This window comes from Varanus komodoensis, unplaced genomic scaffold (assembly GCF_004798865.1).
Source record: "Varanus komodoensis strain SLA01 unplaced genomic scaffold, ASM479886v1 scaffold5, whole genome shotgun sequence".
Taxonomy (NCBI): Eukaryota; Metazoa; Chordata; class Lepidosauria; order Squamata; family Varanidae; genus Varanus; species Varanus komodoensis.
Window position 1 is genome coordinate 14,617,077 of NW_025336087.1, and position 21,809 is coordinate 14,638,885.

Consider the following 21,809-nt stretch of genomic DNA (forward strand, 5'->3'; position numbering starts at 1 on the left):
CTGCCTTGAGCCCTTTGTAGGAAAAAGGCAGGATATAAATCAAAAAAATAAATAAAATCCACGTCGAGGCGTATGGAGAGAGGACGACCAACCTCTCCAGAAACCTCATCTTCTAGCAACCGCCACTGCTACCACGAAGACTCGAATGAGTCGGAGGTTGATTCTACGTCTCCTGATGTAGCTATCACTTCCCAAGGCCCTGCATCCCCTGATGCATGTCACCTTTGCGGAGCTCACCTCCTGCCTCATTTGGTCTCTGGAAATGAGGCCCATCATCACCCCAGTCCCAGTACTGATCATTTTTACGACATTGTCAGGGGAGAGCAGTCCGCAGCCATAACCCTTCCACTCATTACGACACTTCATTAGGCTATGGTCCAGCCCTGGGGCCAACTGGCTCAACCACAGGCCACGTCTCGTCGGTATGAGGCCATGTACCGGGTTCGGGAGGACAACATCCCATTCCTGCTCCATCACCCAAAGCCGAACTCAGTGGTGGTTGAGTCCTCCCAGGACAGGGAGTCGAGGGGTCACACGGCCCCTTGTGACAAGGAAGGGAGGAAAATCGATATGCTCATGCGTCGAGTCTATGTGGCCTCTGGGCTTGGCCTGCGCATATTGAATTATGAAGCAATGCTGGCACGTTACCAGTACTTCATAATGTAAAAGCTGGATAACGTTGCCTCCTCTCTTCCGGACCACCAAGCGGACTTGGCCAGAGTCTTCATAAAGGAGGTGATGCAGGTGGCGATACAACAACTCTCCACTGCCAGGCACCACGTGGACACTGACTCGAGGGCCCTCGTCAGTGCCATTTCTCTGCGACGCCACGCGTGGCTACAAAATTGTAATTTCCCTGATGAAATGAAGAGGAGGATTGAGGAAATGCCATTTGACAGCACTGGACTTTTCTATCAGAAGACCGACCATAAGTTGAAGTCGATCCATGAATCGTGCATGACCGCACGCCGTATGGAGCTTCCTCAGCAAAAACGTAAGTGGCAATGGCCCTGATCCTCCTACCGTCAACAGTATCAGCCTCGACAGCAGTACCAACAAAGACAGCAATGTTGAAGGCAGCAGCCACAACAACTCTTCTCCCAGGACCGTCAACGTTTCGATACCGATAAGTGCCAACGTTGACGGTCTGGGCGGACCATTCTCTCTCTCCACTCCCCACCTTCCCCTCTCCCTTTTGGGGACCGACTCCAAAGCCGACTCCCCATTTGAGAGTCCATTACATCTGATAGGTGGGTGTTGTCTATCATTCAACTTGGATATAGGATAGAATTCAGTGTCGTTCCTCCATCGAGCCGATTCGTTTTACACCCTGTTCTTTGGTACTATGTGACGAAGTCTACCAGCTACTTCGTAAAGGAGCAATTCGACAGCTCTCCCGCTCTGAGGGACTGCATGAATTCTATTCCAGATATTTTACGGTCCTGAAATGGGACGGTGGTCTTCGTCCGATCCTGGACTTGCGAAATCTTAATAGGTACATCAAACCTAAAAAGTTTCAGATGACCACTTTACAAAATATCTTTCCATTGCTGAGGAGAGAGAATTGGTTCGCCTCACTGGACTTGAAGGATGCTTACTTCCATATTTCCATTCATCCTTCTCACAGGCATTTTCTACGTTTCACTGTCGGATCCGATATATTCGAATTCAATGTTTTGTCTTTCGGCCTGGCTACTGCCCCTAGAGTCTTCATGAACTGTATAGCTCCAGTGTGCGCACACTTATGGACTCAGGACATACAAATATACCCGTATTTGGACGATTGGCTCATAGTGTCGCAGACTAGACAAGACCTTCTCTTAGCTGTACACGAGACTTGCACTCTACTTGACGATCTTGGACTTTGCATTAACCACGAGAAATCGTCCCTTACTCTCACGCAGGTCATCAACTTCATTGGTGCACGCCTCGATTCTACTCAGGAGAGAGCCTTCCTTCCTCCAAACCGTTGAGATACTCTCTGCAGCCATATTCATCGAATCCGACTACACAGAACGGTACCAGCCGTAACCGTCCAGAGACTCCTGGGACACCTGGCTGCTGCAGTTGCCATTGTTCCGTATGCCAGACTGCGTCTTCAGCCCATACAGCTGTTTTTCAACAGATCATTTCATCCACAGCGGGATTCTCCTACCAAGTTGATCTGGATCCCGCTGTCAATCCTACATACTTTGACTTGGTGGACTGTGCCAGACAACCTGTCCATTGGCGTTCCGTTCCAACCGCCTCAACCAACAACAGCCCTGTACACTGACGCGTCCCTACTTGGATGGGGTGCAGCATGTTCAGGACTTTGGGTCCAAGGGACTTGGAACAGACAAGAAACAATGAAGCATATCAACTTCCTCGAACTTCTGGCGTTTTTCAACACTCTCAAATCTTTCGAGACTGTACTATGCCGTCAAGTTGTCCAGATTGCATTGGACAACATCGCTGCTGTTTTTTACATCAACAAGCAGGGCGGGACAAAGTCACCAACTCTAGCCCATCTATCAATGGAAATTTGGAATTGGTGTATCCCAAGGGACATACTACTCCTAGCAGTTCACTTGGCAGAAACCGACAACATAGAAGCAGACACGCTGAGCAGACAGATGTCAACAACCCACGAGTGGGAGTTGGACAGACAACTTTGTGAAAACCTCTTCCATTTATGGGGTTAGCCGGACATGGACTTGTTCACTACCCGAGACAACAGGGTATGCGATGTGTATTGTTTGAGAGTGGGTATCAGATCGGGATCGACAGGGGATGCTCTCATGATTCCTTGGGACAACATGACTTTTTACCCATTCACTTCTAACGAGAGTGGCATCGAAAATAGTTCAAGACAACACCACAGGGATATTAATAACCCCGTGGTGGCCGAGACAACCTTGGTTCACCACTTTTCTTCGACTATCCAGAGGAATGTTCCTTCTGCTCCCAACAATTCCTCAGTTGTTAACACAGCAGAACGGAGCGATCTGGCATCCGGACTTGGCCTCGTTGAAGCTGACGGCCTGGCACATCAACTAAATCATGCGGCTGACTCGATACCAACGACATCTCTAGCACTGGAGAATCAGGCTCGCCGATCTGTACAAATGACTCCTCCCTTGAATTAGACAACGACTGCTTTGGTATCAACAGCTTTCAATCCAGAACTTCAAGTGATTCTCGAATCTGCTTTAAGACCATCCACTCGTCGGTCTTATGCGGCGAAATGGAAGAGATTCTCATCTTTTGCCGAACGCCATTCATTTGTTCCTGGAATGGCTTCAATTGAGAACATTTTACAATTCTTCCTGGAACTGTACCACTCAAGACTTAAACCATCACCAAGGTTTACGCAGCTGCCATATCTCAGTATCGCGGCGCTGTACAAGGCTCATCGGTCTTCTCTCAACCTCTGGTTCGGCGTTTCATTAGGGGATTACAGAATTTACATCCTTCTATTCGTCCTGCTATGCCAACATGGAGCCTTTCCGTAGTACTTCAGGCGCTTACAAAGGCTCCGTTCAAACCTCTGGCAACAGTTGACCTACGCCTTGTTTCTTGGAAAACGGCCTTCCTTATAGCAGTTACATCAGCTCGGAGAGCTCGGAGAGCTAGCGAACTTTGTGCTCTTCGAATAGACTCACTGTATTTGAATTTCCATAAGGAAAAGGTCATTCTTCGAATGGATTCCTCGTTTCTGCCTAAGGTGGCTACATTGTTCCATATGAGTCAAGAGATTGTTTTGCCTGCATTCTTTCCATCGCCTTCGAATCCGATAGAAAGGTCTCTTCACATCCTCAATGTTCGACGCTGGTTGGCTTTTTACAGATCTCGTACAGAAGCCTTCCATAGTTCTAATAAACTCTTTGTTAAGTATTCCGAGCATGACAAAGGGTCCCCAGTCACATCTCAGAGACTTTCTAAATGGATTGTTGAAACTATTGTCCTGGCATACCAGCTAGCAAAAATAGTCTTACCTGTGTTCCCAAGAGGCCATTCTACGTGAGCAGTAGCGACTTCATCTGCCTTTGCCGTGAGGGTTCCACTTCAAGATATCTGCAAAGCTGCAACATGGGCGGCCCCATGCCCTTTCGCCAAGCATTATCGGCTGGATGTCCGTGCCAGACAGGACTGCTCTTTTGGCAGAGCAGTTCTCTCATCTATTCTTCGCTGATGACACCTCCCTCCTCCGAGTCTGGTAAGCTTGCTAATCACCCATATGTGTGATGCACAGAGGCCACGACGAAGAAAAGCAGGTTGCTTACCTGTAACTGATGTTCTGCGAGTGGCCATCTGTGCATTCACACAACCCACCCACCAGCCCCACTCGGTGTCGGTGAGTGGATGAATTTTTTTCTCGGTACCATACTTTAATATTTCGGTACCATTGACGCTTACTGTCATATGCTTTAATCCTCAAGGGGGTGAATGTTCGGTCTTCACGACTGAGTAAAATGGCAGACACTCCGCCCTATTTATACCACCGAGGGGGAGGGGAGCGGAGTTTTCCCACCAAAAACTGTTAGCTTTCTAATCTTCCGGCCTAGGCACTGTGCAGGCGCAGCACCCATATGTGTGAATGCACAGATGGCCACTCGAAGAACATCAGTTACAGGTAAGCAACCTGCTTGTATTGTTAGACTGGAAGCAATGATAAATCATTGAAAAAAACAACCCACCTGCACTAACAACAATACACAGAGAAGTCTGTACTGTACTGTACCTGGTATCAGCATCTTCCCCTTGACTTTAAGTGACTCAAGTGAAGACAGTGAAAGAAGTAGGTTCTCTTCCACTGCACTTAAATCAGTACTGCTTATACTGCAAATTCTAAAAGAGCCCAAGTTCTGCTCAATAGCTGGTTTGATACTTTCAATCAGACTGCCGCAGTGATGAAGGTTGAGTTTGATATGATCAAAAGCAGAGAACAGTGCTGTTAAATTCTGAAGGTCCTGAGGAGGGAAAGAATGTACACACACTGCTTTAAATGTCAAATGTGGGACCTTCTTATGGTATTTCCGTTGGAGAAAAGGCGCTATTAAAGGGTCCGGGAGATGTCTCAAGTAAAGTCCCCTAACGCTATTGCACAAATCCACATGTTCATTTCTTTTCTGGATAAAGTCATTCATGTGTTTAAATGCAGAAGCATGTTCTTTGTTCACAACTGGAACCCCCAGCTTGGAATAACTTGTTTCAGGTATAGACAGATCAGAATGTTCCTCTTTGCCAAAAATAATTTTCTTGAATCTGCTTGGTAAGTATAAACTTTCTGGATAATCCAGAAAAAAGCGATGTATGAATTTTTTGTCTGAATCAAACAGATCTAAATAAAGTTCTTTTCCACTGAGGAACTGTAAAAGCATAGGAGCACATGCAGAAACCATATCGCTTTGATAAGCCAGCTCAGTTGCAAGTTTAAGTAAGATTTCAGTGAATTGTATATGATACTGCTTTGGGTACAAACTAAAATAAGCAATTGCAAGTTGCTGCTGCATGAGCTGAAGTGCTGAAGCCTGCTGTAAATAAGCATCATTTTCTGAGCACCATTCACATGACTCCTTCCCACTGAGTAAACTGAGCAAGTGGGAAATTATTTTGAGTACTGCTTTGACAGGAGAACTGCAAGCATATCTCAAAACATACTGGTAGCGGCCAGTGATCTTCACAAATGTGTTGATTTGCTGCAAATACTGCAGCCCTTTCTCCACATCTTCTTGCACATCTGAACCCAGGAGCTCACTCATCCTTAGACCTGCAAGAAATTCTTGGAATGAAAGGTGAAAGAATTTGTAGAGTGGCCAAAGCCTTTGGGCAGTGAACTTGCTCAGTAGACCAAACCAAAGAGCATCGTCTCCATTAACCCCAACTTCAGACAGGTCTTCCTTGCTGAATTCAAAGCAGGATTTGAAGAGCCCTTGTAAGGCTAGTTCACCACAAGCTGATAATACAGTTTTGAAATGATCACTTTTCTGTGGATATTTCAGTGAACTGTACAGTACGTAGGCTTTTAAAATTATTGTATCTATGGTCATACTGCCATTAGGAGATTGAGTCCAATATTTGGCAAGAGCAACAGCAAAGAGGGGAGTCTTTAAGATGGAATGCATTGTACTGTCTGATGACAACTGAACAAGGACTCGTTCTAAAAAGGCAGCGTTTTGAGAAAATAGTTTTCTTAACAGAAAGAGAGTGCTGGTGAGTGGAAATTCTTCAATACTGAGAATTGCACTGGCATATTGGCGGATTTCTCCAACTCTGTTAGTACGAACCGCAATAACTAAACAGTGCTTGTTCAAATAGTTCTTTAGAATAAGGTCTTGGATGACACGAGGGGCTGCATTCATTTCATCATAATCATCCAAGAGGAACAAGACTTCATTAGTTAACTGTTGGCAAATGTTCTTTAGGGAATCTTCTGTTAACAATCCTTTTAGCCCCACCACCTGATTGCAGATAAGTTCTGCCAGGCTCTGATCACGTTCTCTGCAACTCAAGGACAGATAAAAAACAAACTTAAATCTGCTGACTATGGGGCAGCATCCGGATGCCCAAAGTATGGCTGTCTTCCGAAGCAATGCAGTCTTTCCACTGCCTGCTTCCCCTTCTAAAACTGTAATGGAATGAAAGGTTTCAAAGACCTCTGGCAGCACGAGCAGCTGCAACGGCAGGTTGTTGATGTTCTTGGAGGTAATGCTGAGGTCCCCAAAGAGCAATTTTAAATCAATAGCAAACTGGCTGGAGTTCCCAAATGAAAACATTTTCCTGAACTTGATATCATCATATGCTCCTCTGAGCTTTTTCTGAAGCTCTTCATGCTCATCAAAAGCCACAACTATAAAAGGACAATGGAGAAACAAGGCAAGAGTTATTTCAAATGACTGATTGGTTAATATAAGGTCCTTCCAGGCTGAAGTGTCCTAGTCAAAGATCATTGTACAACTACTCCATGTTTTCCTATTTGTTGGGTTTATTTCTAATTTTATAAAGAGAGAACAAACCCCGGGGACCTAGGGTTTCCAAGTCAAGATGAAAACAATGTCATCTGGAACCTGACCTCCCCACAACCTGGAAATCCCCATGCTTAAGAGGCAAGGTAATTACAGGATAAATGCCTCATCCAGAAGCACCACAATGTCATGTTTTGTGGCCACACACTGGCCACATTCTCCCAGAATGGTAAGCCATGATTCTGCATGCATGAACTGCTTGGCGCCTTTCACTAACACAAGCAGCCAAACAGACAAGAAATGGTTTACTTGGCTGAGCATATTGTCTGAAGTGTGGCCCAGGTTTGTGGTGCTCTTTACAAGGCAGGATCATAAACTAGGGCTTACAATCTTGGCTTACCATTCTATGGGAACACAACCACTCACACAAACATTGGTATACTCAACGTAAATTTCCACATTTAGGAAGCAAGGCTCTTAGGACTTGCCAAAATGCAGCCTTCTTCATTTCATTCTTTTATGATGCCTTTATTTATAACAGCATTATTCCACTTGGTAGGCTGGTCTGCCTCCTACACCTCCATATGTCTCATGCTAAGCCATGCCAGGAGGCAGGCTGCTTGTCTATTGCATGAACTCATGTGCTGTAGAGGACATTATAGAATTATGAAACGTCTTTTTTCCCCGCTGTGGATTTCCCAGCTCAGAAACCCATCTCTCTGCTTCCCAGTACATTTTGTGTAAAACACAAACAGCTAAATGTGTTGGAAAATATGTGTGAGGTGGGAATAAGAAAGATGCACTTGCAGTTGGATAGTCCTGACCTGGAACAAATCTGTGATGTTTGTTTTACATGCTTGGATGAATAACAATAAACAAAAATGCACAGGTTCCTTTAATCAGATCTCACATTACCTCACTTTGATAGGAACACCCCTTTGGCAAGAGAGGCACTGGGTGAAAGCAGCAGTGGGCAAGCAAGGGATGTGTGAATTGGCCGTGATGTCCTGGGCAGTAGAATACACCATTTGGACTGTACTGTGCAGCATATTATTACAGTACACTCAGCACACACATTTGTCAGATACAAAAAGAAACAGCCTATATTTCTATTTGTTCAATTTAAAAACAGGAAATACAGTCTTAGAACATATTACATATTATTATGCTGAGACAAGACAATCGCTACAGCCATATATTTTCTTGTGTCTGATACATGCTATGAAACACTATAGCATGCTATAGATCTGTTTCTGGCCTCTTCTCTAGTAAGCCAATTCTGGAAAGCAACTGACATTTAGGCTGCAAATTTGTTTGTTTGGGTATTTTTACCCCGTCCAATACCCAGTGGGTCTCTGGACGGGTTGTCTACTTGAGAATAAAAGCAATGAAGAGTCTTGTGACACCTTAAATGCTAAGAAAATTGATTACGGCATAAGCATTAATGAACTACTTCATCAGTTGCTCACTGAGGTCAACTCAGTATTAAGTTAACAGTAGGACTGTACTGTTAAATGGCTTTGCTTGGCATGCCAATTGTTCAGAAATGAATGGGGCAAGTGCGTCACACAATGGAATTAATGATCAGCTAGAACCCAGGTTTTATGCGCGTTGGCTCTAGAGGACAATCTGAGGCAGGTGTGTGCATCTTTTCCAGTCAGGGATGTGTGGCAAAATACTTACAAGCCATTGCAGAATTGAGAGATTCTCTCTCTCCCAAATAGCTTGTGCAGTCTGCTTGCTAGGGGAAAAAAACAGAAAATGTGTGTTAATTAGAACTGTGAAATAGGAAATGCAACATCTTTCCGTTCATTCCTGGTAAATTTGCAATAGGACAATCCTATTCATGCTCACTCAGAAGGAAAACATCTGCTGTCACAGGGGCTTATCATCATCATCACATTGCCTTCATGTCCCATCTTTTTGAGAAGAACCCAAGGTGGCTCACATAGTCTTCCTCCTCTATATGTTATCCTCACAACAACCCTATACAGTGGGTTAGGCTAAGAGTGAGAGACTTAGCCCAAAGGCACCCAGTGAACATGTTGGGAAAATTCAGATAACTCCTTGCAGAAAAAGGTTGCTTATATGTGTCTTTGTGTTATAAAAATACCTGCCCCCCTTTCTCAGAAAGCAGCAAAATTCCAAGCCAGGTTACTGTTTAGTATTGCAGTTACTTTAAGAGAAAGGAACTCTGTGCTACATTCAGTTAGAAAGTTCACTGCATTGAGGCTTTTGTGCTGCTGATCTGCTAGCAGCAGCAACCTGGCCTGATTAATGCACATACAAACTGATGGCCAAGACCAGCAATGACCCATGACTGACATAACAAGCTCCTGTAATCAAACAGTATTGTATTAAATCTCCTCTGCAGAGCTCTCACATTCTTTTCACTGTGCCCCCCTTATTCCATCACCAACTGCCTATCTGCTGGGCCCATGTGACTCAGAATCTATGAAACACTCTGGATATGTTCTGGAAGCTTGTAGTTGGTCTCGCCTCTACCCAGCAGCGCTGTTGCAAGTATGGTTTCTCTGCAGAGGGTATCTGAGGGCTCAATCTAATAAACTGCTGAGGGTCATAATGAAATCCATCTCCCTGTGAATCCAAGCATACATTCCCCCAACTGGTATTTCAAGATTCTCTGACATGGCTGAGTGGGTACTGGGACCCAGATCTTCCAGGTCCCCAGTCCAACACTCTGACAATCACACCACATTGGCTTACTTCCTTTGCTAAGTTGCAACTTAAATTTCTCACTAAAAATTAAATTTTGCATTCTGAAAGATGAAATGCAGTGAAAGTTTTCAGCTGATGGGACAGTCTTCAGCACAATTGTGGGGCACAGGGAGTGATTCTGCATGTGTCCTTCAAATCTACCCTAGAAGGTTGGGGAGGCTCTCTGAAGCAGATTTTCAGGGGAGGGCTAGATTCAGTTAGAAGCAAGAGCCCCATTATCAAAGTGCAAGTCTGTTTGGATGACATTGGATTCTGCTCAACCAAGCAAAATTCTTCGGAGTTTCAACTATTCCTTTGTACCCACAGGAGAGGAAGTTTGTGCAACAGGGTAAAACTGCAGAAATGAGCAGGAAGAGGAGGGCTTGGGGAGCTTCCTTCTGCAAGCTTCACTGACATGCCTCAATCCCCAAACAACTGTTTCTGCTTCCGGTGTTGCTTGTTGAATTGTAACCCTTCCGGTGTGCAAACAGTCGTTCCCACTGATTCAGAGGCACAAAAGGAGATTGCCCTCTGAACTGCGCTTACTGATTTACTAGGATCTGGGGCGCAAAATTTGGAAAATGATATTTACTGGGCATAAAAGCTAGTCCCCTTCCACTTCAGTGGAGGTTATGCCGAAAGCAAAGTACCTATGACACTCCAACTGGGTATTGTTTTACCTTTTCATGCCATGAATCAGCCTCTGTTTGCCTTTTAGGCTTCTCAAGTGAGGTTTTCCAGTCTGGATCTGATAGCTTACAACTATAATAAATTTCAAAAGAATAGATGTATTAATTGGGATCAGCAAAAGAGTGCAACGTAATATAATCTATTTTCAACATTTAATGGGAGTTAGAATAAGAAATGTATACCGAAATGTGAATATGGGCATATATTCGTTTTTCTTTGCCTCCAGGGTTTTGTTTTTGTTTTGTAACATCAAAACTTGTTTTAAGAATATGCTTTATGTATGGCTGCCTTCGAAGACAGTTCAGAAGCAATAGCTGTTGTATTAGAGGTGGACTGGATTATGGGGAACATACAGTACATCATAGGTTCTGTGACAATGACATCTTGATGGTTTCTGAGCACTTTCTTTAAGATTTTGCATGGCTTGAAATTAATGTATCTCAGGGAGGGTTTCTCCTGCTATACTTCTCTTCTTCTGTTAAGTGTTATGGGGAAGTTTCTTTCAAACATACCTCCAATACAGACAAAAGAAGAACAAGCTTAAAGAAGCTATCATTTAAAGCATGAATTGACCTCCTATTGAGATGTAGAAATATGTCACTGCTCATTTTTAAGGGAAAACTTATGGCCATTAACTCCTTTTTCAAGTCTTTGCAAATTACTAAATCACCCTTCCTACAGATGCATTGAACTACAAAGATGATCATTCCCAGGCAGCTGGCAGTGATGTCATTAGCTGGGGATGACGGAACAGCTAGTTTGGCATATCCGGATGGCAGCTTGTTGGAGAAGAGAAATGCACTGCCTTGAACAGTTACTTACTGAGGGAAAACTTTAGCATGTTCTGTCCAAGGATCATCAGTTTCTTCCCAGTTCACTAAGCGCCCACCACAAGAAAAGCACTGCACAATGTCCTTCTCCCCTGCAAGAAGGCAATAGCACAATAACGTTGTTATTCTGGGTAAGGTATGTGTGTTTTTTCTTTCAAAACTAGGGTCCCAGTAAAGGCTGGCTTCACCCGGCCTTCAGATGAGGAACAGCGATTCCAGTTGGCTGTGGCTTCCCTTGCTGTCCGCTCATGTCCTTGGACTGTGAGGAGGGCAGGCTTCTCAGGGTGCCACTTCCGTCAGACTTCCTTGTTCCCTCTAAGCTTAGCTGCAAGCCTCAAAGCAAAGCAGCAGGTGGGTTTTCCTACCTACAGTTACTGGGTTCTGACAACGTAATAACCCACATTCACAAGCATGGGTTCACATAAACCTGGGGTGCTGTTGAAACTGGTTCAGCATGTTCTTTGAATCCAGCCATAATTACAAATAATGACAAACAGTCTGCAGTTCACCCAACAACCAATAGTGGGTTCTCTTCAAGGATAGCTTGTAGTCAATCCAGGTTGTTTTAACCCAGCCAATGGGAGAGGGTTGCACAACACCCTAAACCCCTTGGGAGTATTAACCAACACACGGACTGGAACATGGGCAGGAGCAGGTGACAGCGACACAACAAGCTGCTTGGGCATTCTGCCAGCTATCACTGGCTAGCGGCTCCTGGCCAGAGTGGCAACCTTTCAGCTTGACTATCACTTATCCAGGCCCAGACAGTTCACTAAGCCACAGGGTGCTTAATATACCCTACTACAAACCATGTCTTCTTGAGGTAATTTATAAGCCACCCTTGGGTGGTACATAAACCACACAAACCACAACACAGGGGATTCAGAGAATATGCTAAGCCACCCACCCTTATGGCTTACCATGTTGTGCAAAACCAGTCAGTGTAACATTGTGAACTTTCCCTGTGCTGTAACACAAAATATTTTGGAGTGGCTTGATGCTAAATGGGGAAATTAACCCCCATTGGCTTAATATATACTCGCTGTCTCTCCCTCTCTTTATATCTATATCTATATACATACATTCTATATACGTATAGAAAAAGAGAGAAAAAGTACACACAAAGGAATGACTCAATACAACTGCCAGCCTTTTAGGGGCTCTCCTTGGGGGAATTAGCATGGACACTGTCATGCCAAGAACCCCTGCATCAAAATCTTCCATGGCACAACTCTGACCCCAGTGTCATCTAAGGATTTTTCAGTAATAAGTATTTCAGCAACTTCTAAGGTCATACAAATCTAAGTATGCATAACTAAAGGAAAAAAAGAAGCTTTCAGTGAGAACTGAATGCAAACAAGTAAATGCTAAATGAAATGTACAGAAATGTGGCTGGCTTGCTTTCCCATTTATTTTACTCCACAGGAATGGGTTTGCCTGGACACAAAAGGCTACACAGAGCTTTTTCACCTATTGAAGTGTCTTGACACACAACATGAGTCTATGACTTGAGGAGGGTTATGACCCATCAGGGTCTACAAGTGTGTGAAGGAATAGAAGTGACTGACCTGTGTAGAAAAATCCAAATTTGGCTAGAGTAGTGGGGTCAGCATGTGCTTCTTGTGGCCAAGTTTCAAAAGATTCCATACGGAGACCTTCTTCTTCATAGATGTTTAAGTTAGGTTCTGAAGCCCCTTGTACAACAAAGACATCACACAACTGAGATAACATCAGTTAGCCAACAGGTTCAAATGAAAAGATGGCACATGATAGGCTCTTCAGCTTTATAATAAAAGATAGGGCATGTACTGTTGTTTTTAATGGTCCAGTGAGGGAAAGGATAAATTGTCCTGGTTCATAACTCTCAGCTATGGTATATTTGTTGAAATCTACCCTGACACTGGATTTGGAATAAACTCTACAAACAGCCAATGATTTGCTAATAAGCTAAAACACAAACAGAAGCCATAACTTGGTGCTGGCTTACAAACCAGGTTCAGCCAACACAATAACACGCACGCATGGACTGAGAATTACTTGAAGGTGGGTTGTCATTGAAATGGACTGTTCTTGAAATGTGGGTTATTATTTGTCTCAACCCAGGCACGTTAACAAACCAGTTGGACCCAGGTAACACAACAATCCAAGTTCAGCTACAATCTACACTCAACCCTTAAGTGTGGGCTATTGTGTTGCTTGGACCTAGAAGTCTGGGTTGTTTAAACCAAGACTTGTCATTACTGGAGCCAGGAACCATAGTTTATCCATGGCCTTCAGGCTTTAAGCCTGAAAGAGAAGTCCCCAGCAAGAGCAAGCTAAAAATAAAGCTGCTCTGAAGGATGGACAGGAGAGAAATAAGGCAGAATTAGGGAAAACAAGCTGCTGTTTGTATGATGCCTGTAAGAAAGTTCATGGTTATAGCAACAAACCACTTAAAATTAACAATGGTTTAGCATTAGATGTTACTCTCACATGCACTTCTACGCACAGGACTGAGTTACAACATGAAACACTTTTTATCTGGGTTGAGACAAACTCTTATGCAAAAAGAAATACTCTTTTAAACTTCTCAAATATTTGCGGAAAACTAGCTATAGGTTCTCAGCTTGGCTCACATGACCACTGCGGCCCACTGAGGCTGATTAGCCTGGGTGGGCTGCAGCATGCACAGCACCAAGTTGCCAATCCAAGCTCCCACTGCAAGCACCTCCTTGTTATGTGAGCAACCAGCACAGGTGGGTTGTTGGGGTGGTCAACAAGCCATCCAAAACCCATGGCTGTTCCAGTATCATAGACAGCTTGTCAAACACCCCAACTATACCCCAACAGTGTGGTGTAGTGGTTAGGAAGGTGGGCCTCAGCCATGGAGCTCACTGGGTGACTTTGGGCCAGTTGCAAATTCTCAGCCCATCCCACCTCACAGGGTTGTTGTTGTGGGGATAAGATTGAGAGGAGGAGGAGAATTATGTAAGCCACCATGAGTTTCTTGAAAGGAAAAGAGGTGGGATATAAATATAAATAAGCCACTGGGGTTCACATTTAAAGAAAAGCTAAGGTGTATTTCTCCCATGCTCAGAATATTCAAAATGGCTGCTGCTAGGCCAAAATTCACTCCCAATGGCTTCTTGTTACACGTGAACCAGGCCTTCAACTACAATAAAGCCTTTACTTACCTGTGAGTAAACTCCATGGAGCTCAATGCTCCATCTGCATAGATATGCATAGGATTATAGCCATTATTACCCTTAACACCACCAGAATATTTTAACTTAATTTAGTTTATATCCCACCTTTTTTCCTGCACAGAACCTAAGGCGATAAAGTATATATAATCCACCTTCTCCATGTTATCCTTAGAATAACAACAATGCTGGGACGTAGGTTAAGCTGAGTGAATGACTGGCCCAAAGTCAGCCAGTGAGCTGGCTTAATAGCTGAATGGGGACTAGTATCCCTGTCTTCCAAGTCCCAACCTCTAACCACTATCCCATACTACCCTCTTATAACAATTCAATTTCTTAGAGAATCTCTTATAAGAATAACATCCAGAAAACCAGTAGCAAGACCAAGGACACACATAAATTGTGAGCTCATGCAAAGTGCTTCTCTGGGTCTGGAAAGTTTTCTCTCCGAGATACAGCTCCTCATCCTGTATCAGGAAGGGCAGGTATGCTCCCTTGCAGAAGAGTCTTCTGTTCAAAGGGCCATCTTGTTCAAGTCCAGAACCGTATGAAGGGTGAACAAAGGCCTTAAATTTACCCATCAACAATTAACACCAGGATAGCTGACTGAGCAAACACAGAAATAACCTGGTCCCAATATACTCACTATGATGTGATGTTCTGTATTCCTATTTACTGTAAAATTTACTATGCTAGATCTGTGAACATAGTTCTACATTCCCATCAATATTAATCAACGTAAGCACCTTTCTCTTGTCTTTGTGGGGATGCTCTGTTTCCTCTTTTGATGATATGTGAGTGGCCACCCTACATCAAAAGCTGTTCCAGAGGGTCAAGGAGGAAACGAGCATCACCACCACTAAATCATAGGCTCTGAATTACATTTTCATTATATACCTGCATTTGAGGACAGTCTCTTCAGAAACGATCCTGCGAAGTGCTTTCCCTAAACAGAATTTAAAGGGCTTAAATAAGAATAGTTTTTAAGCATACCTCTACTTCTTATACTACTTAGATACTGCAGTGACTACAAGGGCTGCAATTCCATACAACATCCTTTTGAGTATGTTGAATTAAATCTAGGAATTATCAAGATGACTGCCTGGATCTATTTCTTAACCTGCCAGTTTTACCCAAGCATCACCATTTGAGCAGGGAGAGCTCAGCACCATTTCCTCACAGACTATCACTCAGGGGGCTGCCATTTTAAATTCCCTTAATGCCTGAGAATGATGCTACATTGGAGGGAATTGTGGGAAATTAAAATGGTGATCAGCCAGCAACTGATGAAAGGTTTGCTACTGGGAAGGATATTACTATAAGGGATTCCAGCAGCATAAGATAGTGTCCAGCAGAAGTAATATGTTAAAAGCCCACCTCAAACCTGGATCCAACCCTACCATCAGTAACATTTGCCTTTCAAACGGACACATTCTGTATCAAATAAGGTACTTGGTACTTTCCTTTGCACGCTTGGCAATAACTGAAGCGTGTATTAGCTAATTCTCAATATTTTCAATTCTTCTAGAATTGCAGCCTGGTTTGAATCTTCAGTACAACACCTGATTACAAATATGTCGGGAACACAGTTGCTTCAAATCAAATTAATTAAATTAAGGTATTTAATTGTACAGCTGAGATTTAATTTGGCATTATTTGCAAATTCCATCAGATCTTTTTTTAAAACAGAATTAAAAAAGAATAAAGACAAAAGCAAATTACCGTAACACCAACAAATCCACAATAATTTTGAATATACTCTTTAATTTCATCACTGGACTTCTTCTGTTGAAGAAATTCACATCTATAAAATAATCCATAAAATATTATGGGCAACTACTTTATACATGGTAAACAGATAGAGTTCTTGTATTAGTATTAGCAGTTAACTGGATCTCAGTTTAAAGTCTTCTCTCCCCAAAAAATTAATGTCAGTTATTTGAATTCCATATAAGTTTTAATCAAAGAAGTACTCCCTCCCCCATTATTGCCTCTCAGTAAATATGGGCTGGGTTTGCAATAAGCAACCCTGTATGGTTACCATGGTTCATGTTTATTTACCATAATCTACCCAACAGATGATGAAGTAGTTTCTACATTATTGTGGTTTCCATCCTTAGCAATCCCACTGTTGGCATGTATTGCATCAGCTGCTGCACTTGGAATTCAATCCCAAGTCTTTGCCTATTTTCTCTGCCTCTTCCTCATTGGTTTATGCATAGAGGCTAGATGGATGGAGTGGCTCCTACACTTGCTGCTCTTTCTAGAGGACTCTATGGTAGTTGCATATCAGGAACATAGAAACCATGAGCTTGGGTTCAGTCAACATAACAAGTCAGGTGGTACAAGAGAAACCATAAGACAAAGGGAAGTTTCTTATCTTGGTTTCTAAAGACCAAACTTACCATGGTGAAATATCATGACAATGTTCAGACATGACAGACCAACAGTGATAAAAAAGGCTTGTCATGTTGTCTGAATCCAGCCATGTTGTCTAAGTCTAAACCTAAGTCTAAAGCCTAAACCTAACCCCAACCCTCCATGCTCATAAGTCCTTAAACTCAGAGGTTTAGTAGCATCCTATGATGAACAGAAGCAAGCTTCATCTTCCAGGCATCAAACTCTGCATTTTTGCTAGATGATTTTCTTTTTGCTGTTTAGTGAGATCATTTTGGAGTGGGAAAGAGGAAGAATGGAGAAGCCTCGGGATACTTCATATCTTGGCCCCCAAGGCTTCTTCTCTTTAGCCCTCTCTATGGTCACATACCCAACCTCAGGAAGGCAGAGAGTGCAAATCTTTCCAGAGAGGGAGGGGAGGTGCTTTAGTTGCCAGCTGCAAGTGTGGAGCACTGTCATGGCCTTGGAGTTGGGAATCTGACTCATCCTATGGCACTCAGAGCCCTAGAGATTGTGCTGTCCTCTTGAACACAACACCACAGTAGTCTGTCCTAAAGGAGACACTAGAGTAACTTTCTGCTTGTCTCTGTGGTGTGTACATATTGTATAGAGCAGGTGCCCAGGAGTCAGTAAACCCTCCTAGGATCCCATTTCATCACCCCAGGTTTTCCAGTTGCCCATGACCCCTTTTCCTGGCCCTTTCCCCCAACTGCCAATTCTATGGTCGTTTCTTCGCTTTTCTGCAGTCTCTCCTTTCTTAAAGGCTGGCATATCTTTCCCAGGGCTTAGGCAGCAAGAACTTTAAGCTGCACTGTACTAGTGATTTTGGCATTCTTGGCTCCATCCCTGTTGTCTTTGACTCAACCTCTCTGTCTTTGGCTCTGCCCTGCAGTGAAATGTGACCCAAGAGCATGTCTGAAATGGAATTCAGCCCTCAGTCTCAAAGTTTCCCCACCCCTGGGGTAGAGCAATGACATGGGGTTAGCTGGCTGTGATGGGATTGGCACATTCTGTCACGGCCAATGTGGAGGTATCAGTGGCAAGCAATCTCATGATATGGGCACATCTGTTGGTTTTTCTTTCCATGGTTCTGGTGGTACATTTGCATGGCCCCAGTATAGGAATGCTCACATGAACAGACCACAGGACTGCCGTGCCAGTTACTCACTTAGGAAACCATTTTGCATGTTCTTTCCAAGGATCATCGCCTTCTTCCCAATTTCCCAAACTTCCAGCACAGGCAAAGCATTGAACTGTGTCTTTTATACCTGCATGTAATAAAACCACACCTTTTCAGGTACCTCGACATGCCTTTGTGCTTTTGAACTAGCCTGTGAAAAGGCAAAGCAATGCAATAACAAGAACTTTAAGCAACCTTTATTGGTGGCTTGAGGTCACATAATATCAGGCTTATTGTTATTCTTATAACCATATGTATATGCTGTCCTCCTACCACATGGCACTTGGAACACATTGCAAAACACAATAAAATTCTTTTTATATCCAAAGGACTTACATAAAAAATAAAAGTATATTAAAATATGAAGCTATGTTACTAAAAAGAAAAGGGGGAGGAATATGTACTAAGGAACCGGGGTGTATTCCAAGCACTGCCCACAGAGCAAAAAAGAACATTCTAATCTGCTTTTTATGGTCCAGAGCAAAGCTAAACATGCAGAAGAGAGATTTCCTATTATGGGGCCAACAGTAGCAAAAGCACAATCTTGAGTTACCATTAAAGGGCAGTAAACTGCAATAATTTGGATCATTATGGGTCAACATTTGATTCTCCTGCTTCATGATCCAAAGTGACTTGGACATCTTGTCACATGTAATATCCACTTCAAATCACATGTTGTGGATTAACATCACAACAAAACAATTCATTGCCAAGCAGATATATCCTATTATAGCAAATGGCTATTAACTTTCAGAAAGCTATACTTATTAGGCATTGCAAAGAAGAATGATTAAAATGTTGTGGTTTGCCTTTAGGGATCCTTAGAAAATAAAGAAGCATATAAACAATAAATAACAGAGGCAATCATTTTAGGGATCAGAACATCCTTTTTGTTCAGGGTAAATATCCTTTGAATTTACCTGTGAAGAAAAATCCAGCGTCGGCTAGCAAAGCGGGCTGGACCTCTCCGACATAGAATGGCCAACCAGTGAAGGAGTCAAGTCTTTTCTCCACCTCTTTGTATCCCTTTGTGACTTCTGAGGGACTATTTTCTGGATTCTGAACACGCACCTCAAACTTGGGGATGTTGCCAACTTCCTTCCCTAAAATAAATTCACAGTGGGGCGAATATTTCTTGTGGCTTTCATGAGGAGACCTTCTGAAGCTCCTTGCAAGCAAAACTAACCCACAGCAAAAACACTGTATTGCAGTCTTAACACCAGTGTGATAGAAGCCATTTGTAGCCATCTCAGAGGGAGCCCAAGTTGAATTGAAATTATCAGGTGGTGTAGACAAGAAGGTTTTTAGCCTTTTGGCTTCACTTCTCATTGTGGAATTAAACCCTCTCTGAAGTTGCTTGCGGATTTTCCGGTATTCCTCTTCCATTTCTTCTGCCATCATGTGAAAATCAAAATTCAGATTCAGATTAGAAGCTTTTAGGTAAGCAGGATCCAGCTCAAAAATGTCACTGCCAGGTCCTTCTTCAGAAGTCTCCTGGGTAGCCATTCTGTTCAAAATAAAGAGCAAAGCAGAGTGCTCTGAACTTGCATTCTACTTGCATATAGCATTAATAGCATTTACATTCCCAGCTTTATTTCAAGGACCAAAACACCTGTGGGCTTGGAACACAACTTGGCAGCCTTTATGAGATTAGGAGTGGTTAGTACCTGGATGGGAAACTCCCAAGGATTCTCTGTATTAAACAACTTGAGTTCTGTTGAATAGGATTGAATTGTTAATGTGATTTATCCTCTTCACAATCAAGTGAGGTAAATTCACCTTGTAGGCAGGGCTGTTAACTGACCTTTTCCTAAACTATGTCCAATGCTATATCCACCAGATAGATAGGCTCTTTAGCACTATATACCTTTTATCTTTCATTCTCTTTATCCCAAACAAGAATCAAGATAGTACTATATCAATGCATGCTTTTCCACTATCCATCCTAGCATTAAGTATAAATATTTATTCTATGATGTATTAGATTCTGTATAGCACTGAAAACACGAGAGACCACAGTCATCTTGTCCTGTAGCTCTTTCTGTAGATCATTTTGTAGATCATTTGTAGATCTGATTCATCAAACTTCATTTAGCCAAATGAAAGTTACTGCATACCTCAACCTGAATGGTTCCCTCTGAATTTTTATTCCTGGAAAATGAGTCCAAGAAAAGATACTATCTCTAGTCCTTAAATCCACATGCATTGTACATTATAATCATGAACTGGGGCAATTCTTTGGTTACTAAACAGAACCTACGTAGATGGCCACAGGATAATTTACAATCCCAGTTGCAACTTCATAAACTTGTTCTAAGGTTGAAGCTGGAATTCTGAACTTTCCCTACAAGCTCACAGCTTGTGCTGAAAGAACTGGGCTGGCTGCAGCTCCAGGGTCACAAGATCAACATTAGAAATGGCTATGAGAGGAGATGACAGACACCAACAGCATACAGGCTCCTCTTCTCCTCTTCCTTCACTCCTCCTCCTCCTTTGAGATGCTACACTTACACAGACGAAATCCCACCATACACAGGATGCCTGTGATCCTCTAGGTTTGGAAGTGTGCGAGCAGCCTTGTTGGACTTCACCCATAAGCTTTTAGGAACACAGAAGCCACACCTTCCCCCTACCATCTAAAAATCTGGTAGGTGCTGTCACTACTTATCATCCTATAAGCACTGTGTACAAAAATATCTTTAAATCTGCAGCCTGGATCCAGACTCTAGATATTTGTGTAATACCAACAAAACAATACAGGACCCAAACCAAAGAAGCATCATCATGGACAGATTGCCCAGTCAAAAAGCCCAGAAGCTACTGGCACGGAAGGGCGACACAAAGATTTTCACCACACACTGGCTTGTCAAGCCTGAAAGGGCTAAACACCACTGTGGGGAACACAGGAGAGGGGAGTGGCGATGTCCTTCAGGAGCCAGGATGGCAACACTGACCACCAAGGCAGCAAGCTTCTTGGAGACTCACTGCAGTGGCTGAGAGGAGTGGAAACCCCTGTTGCACTGGAAGAAATGCTTCCATGGTCACCAATGGAAACCCCATTAAACTTCAGTAGTATAAACATAAGACAAGACACCATTCCTCCCACTACTCCTCAGGTCACATGATTAATCTTAAATCCCTTGTTGAGGTAATCAGTTGACAATGTTGAGGATGCAGTTCACCAAAGGAGCAAATGGGGCAGGAAGGTTAAAGGCAAAGCACTGAAGCACATGAAAGAGAAACTGACAGAGAAAAACTGTGGTAAAATACAAAGAATACGAATATTCCTTCTCCTAAGTCTTATTGCACCCTCCAACTTTTTGAACACTATACTTATTAACAATAAGTGAATTGTTCAGATGGCATGAGACATCTGCAATGTAGTCAGATAAATCAATCCCAGAAAGTACAGCTGCACAACTACTATTTATTGTATAACTGGTAACTCAAAACCTAGGCAACAGATTGGGGGAAAACCCACATATTACATTTCCCAGTCTTTTTGAACCTGTGAACCCACTGGGGATTTTGAGAAATTGCTGTGAGGACCGCCACAAAATCTCTCCCACAGATGATGACTAGTCGCATAGCAGCTGCCATGGGAGCCTGGATAGTCAAATGGGAGCTGAAGAGGACTGGGGTGGGGCTGAGGAGAATGTTAGGGAGAGAAATAGGAAAACTAGGGGCTTGTGGGGAGAAATAGAAAGACAAAGGCATATATGGCAGAAAGGAAAATAGAAGCTAGACAGGAAGAGAATGGGGCAGTGAAGGAATGGGTCTTGTAGTGATGTGGCATGACATAAAATACAGGGAAATAAACAGACTAGAGACTATGATTGGGGAGAGATTAAGGGGACAGCTCTGT

General features: G+C 43.1%; 1 protein-coding gene across 1 annotated transcript in view; it reads right to left on the reverse strand.

Annotated features, from left to right (window-relative positions):
- LOC123031443 (NLR family apoptosis inhibitory protein) overlaps positions 1-21,809 on the reverse strand; it is a 33,501-nt gene that overhangs the window by 10,749 nt on the left and 943 nt on the right. The window contains exons 2-10 of the mRNA XM_044446431.1: positions 18,865-19,451; positions 17,933-18,032; positions 16,090-16,171; positions 15,265-15,313; positions 12,754-12,879; positions 11,178-11,277; positions 10,346-10,427; positions 8,631-8,688; positions 4,724-6,832 (exon numbers count right to left, since the gene is read on the reverse strand). Of these exons, the coding sequence (XP_044302366.1) occupies positions 4,724-6,832; positions 8,631-8,688; positions 10,346-10,427; positions 11,178-11,277; positions 12,754-12,879; positions 15,265-15,313; positions 16,090-16,171; positions 17,933-18,032; positions 18,865-19,450 (3,292 nt within the window). The 5' untranslated portion in view covers position 19,451. The remainder of the gene's footprint in view (positions 1-4,723; positions 6,833-8,630; positions 8,689-10,345; positions 10,428-11,177; positions 11,278-12,753; positions 12,880-15,264; positions 15,314-16,089; positions 16,172-17,932; positions 18,033-18,864; positions 19,452-21,809) is intronic.